This window comes from Triticum aestivum, chromosome 2B (assembly GCF_018294505.1).
Source record: "Triticum aestivum cultivar Chinese Spring chromosome 2B, IWGSC CS RefSeq v2.1, whole genome shotgun sequence".
NCBI lineage: Eukaryota > Viridiplantae > Streptophyta > Magnoliopsida > Poales > Poaceae > Triticum > Triticum aestivum.
This window is the reverse complement of record NC_057798.1, coordinates 668521655-668526327: the sequence shown is the minus strand read 5'-3', so window position 1 is coordinate 668526327 and position 4673 is coordinate 668521655. Positions and strand designations below refer to the sequence as shown.

The 4673-nt window shown below is 52.2% G+C and overlaps 1 protein-coding gene across 1 annotated transcript; it reads right to left on the bottom strand.

Annotated features, from left to right (window-relative positions):
* Nucleotides 1-946: 946 nt before the first annotated feature.
* Nucleotides 947-4094, bottom strand: LOC123041986 (oligopeptide transporter 4-like). The gene is made up of 7 exons (XM_044464522.1): nucleotides 3809-4094; nucleotides 3445-3702; nucleotides 3244-3341; nucleotides 2557-3120; nucleotides 2197-2449; nucleotides 1924-2106; nucleotides 947-1829 (listed from the first exon to the last, which is right to left on the bottom strand). The coding sequence occupies exons 1-7, from the start codon at nucleotides 4025-4027 to the stop codon at nucleotides 1212-1214; spliced, it is 2193 nt and encodes a 730-aa protein (XP_044320457.1). The 5' UTR covers nucleotides 4028-4094; the 3' UTR covers nucleotides 947-1211.
* Between the last annotated feature and the right edge of the window lie 579 nt (nucleotides 4095-4673).

Here is a 4673-nt window from a genome sequence, read left to right as displayed (position 1 = left end):
TTGTAAGGCATCCTTATTCTGGATCATTCCTCTGCAAACTCAATCATACAGCTAATAGAGAATATTCCAGCAGTATACTTTCCCCTTTGCCTTGCAATCCTTCGAACCCTAGCAACCAAATCGATCTCGATCCCAAGCAGGCATGACAGGCCGGTTGCATGTTAAAATATATCGCCTGTCTCCCTCCATCAGTTCAGACTTTTGGATGAGTTAGCTGGTGCATGAATTCAATATGGTATCCGAGCCAAGAGATGTTGAGTTCAAAACCCTGCCAATGTGTATTAAATAAAACGATTCTGCGGCCTACATCGATCCCATGTGTAAGGAGTAAAATAGGCTAGACGGGAGGGGGAGTGTTGAAATATATTGCCCCCTTCCCTCCATCAGTTCTGACTTTTGGATGAGTTGGTATGATGTTGTGCTTGCTGGGCTAGTTGGTATGTCTAGCCTCCTTTTCCCCTTTTCTTTCCCCTTTTTCATTCTTTTTCTAATTTCTTTTTTGAATTTCAAATAATTTGAAAAAACTAACTTGCTCTAATCAAATTAATAAATTTAATAGAAGGTTAAATTTAATATTTTTGTCTTATGAAAATTTTGTTCCTTCCAAAATAAAATTTAACTTTCATCTTTACCTAACCAAGAAACACTTACGGATAGCACCTACGGATTAGACCTACGGACTCTTCTCCCCACAAATCGGCTTCCCTCTGATATCCAATGGTGGACCCTTCTCTCTTTGGTTTCTAATGTTAGAGATATATTTGGCTTACATGTGTTTGGTAATTTAGGATTTGAGTCGTTTCGGAAAGTTAAATGGAAATGCATTGGTTCAAGGAATTTTGTCTCATAAAACAAGGCTAATTTTCGAATCTTTACACAATATTAAACCAGACGGGCATCCGAGTAAATTGCAAAACCACCACAATTGGGCCGAAGTTTCCAATGCTTCAGAAAAAACCCACCGGAAAATATGCATTTTGGTGGGTGTTTGATAACATTTTCACAATTGTGGTTGTTTTTTGCAATTTACTCACACCCATCAAACAAACCGCAGCTCTAATACCTACAAACTGAACAGTCTGACAGCTGCATAATCTAACTTTCCAATTGACAAAGAGCAGCACACAATCTATAATTCTACACGTCTGCTAGCGTTAAGCTAGGTGCATGCTTCATGTGTTGATCAAGATTCAAGACTTGAACTCTCAGTCTCAGATGACGGGGCATCCGTCCACCAGCACGCCCTTGGCGGTGGGGCAGGCGGCGAGGTCGCAGTACTCGCCCCTGGAGCCCCACCAGTCGAGCTGGTGGCCCCAGCTGGTGAGCGCAAAGTAGAGGAGCACCCCCATGATGGCCACGCCGCCGTCCATGGCCGCCGACAGCACGTAGTTGTACCGCTTCCACCACCCCTTGCGGTACCGGAACACGAAGAAGTTGAACACAAAGCCGACGAAGCCCCACGCCGTGTAGTTGAGGGCCGACGCCGGGGGCATCATGGCCGTGCCTCCCAGGATGACGGGCAGGTTGATGAGGCTGATCCAGCCGGCGTGCCGCGGCAGCGCCTTGGCGAAGAGCCACACCACCACCGGCCCGGCCAGCCCGATGAGGAAGAACCAGTTTAGGGCGGAGTAGTAGCCGAGCGGCCCGAAGATGCGGCGCGGGCCGACGAGGCCCCAGATCACGGACGCGTCGAAGAAGACGTGGTCGCCCGGGCACGTCCACGGGCTGCCCTCCGGGAGCTGTCCCTTCTCGCAGATGTGCGGCACGGTGGTCAGCAGCCACCACGCCACCACCGTGTTCACCGTCGACGCCACCACCGTCCCCACGAACTAAACATGAATAGAGTGTTGGTTGGACTTGGACGTACGTACAAGATTAATCTCTGAGAGCTTAACAATTTGTGATCAGCGTGCAGTTACGTACCTGCACCAGGAACATGGATCTTGGGGGGATCTTCATGTAGTGGCCGAGCTTGAAGTCGGTAAGGAAGGAGACGGCCTGGTTCATGCTCATGTAGCCGTACACCTTGAAGCACACGTTGGCGATCGGCTTCCCCGGCATGATCAGACCCCAGCAATACTCCGTGATGATATTCAACCCCGGCGTCTGCAATTAATTCAACGCCACAACTGATTAGCGATACGATTGTGCACGTCTACCGACGACACACGGTCGGCCAGCATAAGCATGTAGTACCGTGTTTGTGGTTGCGGTGATGACGCTAATGGGGAGCGTGAAGACGAAGGCTATGGCGCAGGCAATGAGGAGGCCCCACCACGGCAGCTGCACCTCCTCCTTGAACACGGTGCAGAGGACCAAGGATACCGCCATGGACACCGCGAGCAGGATGTAGAACCACCAGTTCGGTATGTCGTCGTACCTCTTCATGAGCCTCGCGTGCACGTCCATCTTGCCCTTGTACGACTCCCGGAACCTCTGGTACATCTCCCTTCACGCAGAAATTAACAAATCAATCAAACAGTCAACACACAGCACTTATATAACAGCTGAGATCAATCATCGGCATGCATCTACGAGGAAAGGAGATGAACATACTTGCCGTAGAAGCATGCGACGTGGGTGAAGGTGGCGGCGATGGTGGCGAAGCCGAGGCCGTAGCTGACGGCGAAGAAGAGGCTGAGGTGGATCCTGCCCTGCCGCGCGTAGGCGTCCATGTCGATCTCGAACTTGTCGTTGACGATGGAGTGGATGTCGTAGAGCTGGCCGTGGGCGTCGAAGAGCTCGTTGGAGAAGAGCGGGTAGCTGCTGGCGCTGTAGAGGTTGATTACCCAGTAGGCGACGGGCAGCATGATGTAGATGAGCAGGACGTAGCCGACGAGCACGTTGGCGGTGGCGAAGAAGGGCGTCACCAGAGGGCTCCCCAGCCAGGAGACCACCGTGGCCCAGTCGAGGGTGAAGGCGCCGATGCCGAGCCCGTTGAGGCCGGACCCGATCTGCTGCATGGTGATCGACTTGGGGAACACCCAGCACACCCACGAGACGGCCGTCAGCGTCGGGAACAGGTACCCCGGCAACGTGTACCACGCAAAGCTGCAGATGAGCGCGATCAGGAAGAACTTGCCCCGCGTCATCCGCCGCTTCTCCTTCTCGTGCATCGCCCTGCCAACAGATTTCAGTCTCAGATCAGATCAGATCGATATGCATGGGCAATGCAATCTCATCGTCCATCGTCACTTCAAATTGATTAGGTTAAACACTTGACCAAATCATCGACGCGGGTACCTCATGAGAGAAACCTGCACCAGACTCGTCGGCCACCACATGTGCGCCGGCTCCACCACGTACTTCCTCATCAGCCCTGCCCAGCCGTACCCCAACACCTATACGTACGTTGTATGCATGGAGCATCGATCAGATTAATTCATAAACTCACGATTGACAGATCGAGTGAACGCGCACAAAACAGAACTAATAATAGGTCACCTGGGTCGTGATGACGAGGAGCAGGCTGGTGACGAAGGAGATGTTGCGCTTGTAGAAGGCCTTGATGATGGTGACGATGCCGATGGCGTAGGCGTTGCCGCCGCCGAAGGAGGCGCCGGCGTTGGCGAAGATGGAGATCAGCACGTGCTCCTTCACGTTGAAGGGCCCCGGGTTCACCGAGCACTCACGTCCGAACACCCTGAACTTCTTCTCCGGCAGCACCCGCGCCAAGAAGTGCCCGATCGGCAGCGCCGCCACCTGCATCCACCCATGCATGCGCGATCCATGAATTCCCCGTGCATAATCTGTATGGGCGTGCAGGCACGTCTACTGATCGAGTACTGAGTAACTAGAGAGTACTGACCTGGATGGTGATCTGGCTTATGATGATGGGCTCGGCGCGGTAGGCGAAGAACTGGTTGAGGAAGGAGAGGAGCGCGCAGGAGAGGAAGCCCATCGTCCACATGCGGAACGTCCATACCGGCAGCGACGGGTCGTCCGTCACCGGCACGGTCAGCCGGACCTGCTCCACCGGGGACGCGTCGTCCTCGTCGCCCGCGCCGCCGGCACGTTCGATCTCCATGGCGGCTTGCGAGAGAGACAGATCAGAGTCTGAACAGTTCAAGAACGAGGTTGTCGCGGCTATAAATACAAGCGGTTAGTTAAGATCCATTGACCAGAATCTGAGATTCTCTAACTAACTAGCTCCCTTTTCTGTTTTTCTGTCGACATTTCTGCGATTTTTATGTTCGTCCGCGCGCAGCGGTCCGTGCATTCCTCCGGCTGGTTTTAGTGGGCTCGTCGGTGTCTTCAAACTCGTTTGAACGAACCCAGTAGACCACTGACTGGGCCGCCCATATAAAAATCATCCTGATACATGTCAGGCCCGGAGACGTTTTAGACTTAGAGGTTCGTGCCGTTATCTCAAAAAAAAATATTCCTCAAGAAAAAGAGGTTCGTGCCCACCTTTTCATTTCAATTTTGTTTCTCTCTTAATTCTCAGGAAAAATTATAGGGTGTGGCTAGATCTCAGTCGACTGAGACTTAATTTAGCCTAGTCAAGTGACATAACATGTAAGAAACAGCGAACCAATCTGTGGTTGAATGGTTAGAGGGACCGTGGTATCCGCACACTAGTAGAAAAACGACTTTACGTGAGCCCCATTAGTCCCGGTTTGGTAACGGCCCGGTACTAATGTGACCATTAGTCTCGGTTCCAACGGCTAGGG

Bases quoted from the DNA above. Each gene is read 5' to 3' on its own strand.
- LOC123041986 (XM_044464522.1), bottom strand. From the start codon at position 4,027: ATGGAGATCGAACGTGCCGGCGGCGCGGGCGACGAGGACGACGCGTCC. The intron at 3,703-3,808 runs GTCAGTACTCTC...GGGTGGATGCAG, and splicing joins TAAGCCAGATCACCATCCAG to GTGGCGGCGCTGCCGATCGG. The intron at 2,107-2,196 runs GTACTACATGCT...AATTAATTGCAG, and splicing joins TCACCGCAACCACAAACACG to ACGCCGGGGTTGAATATCAT.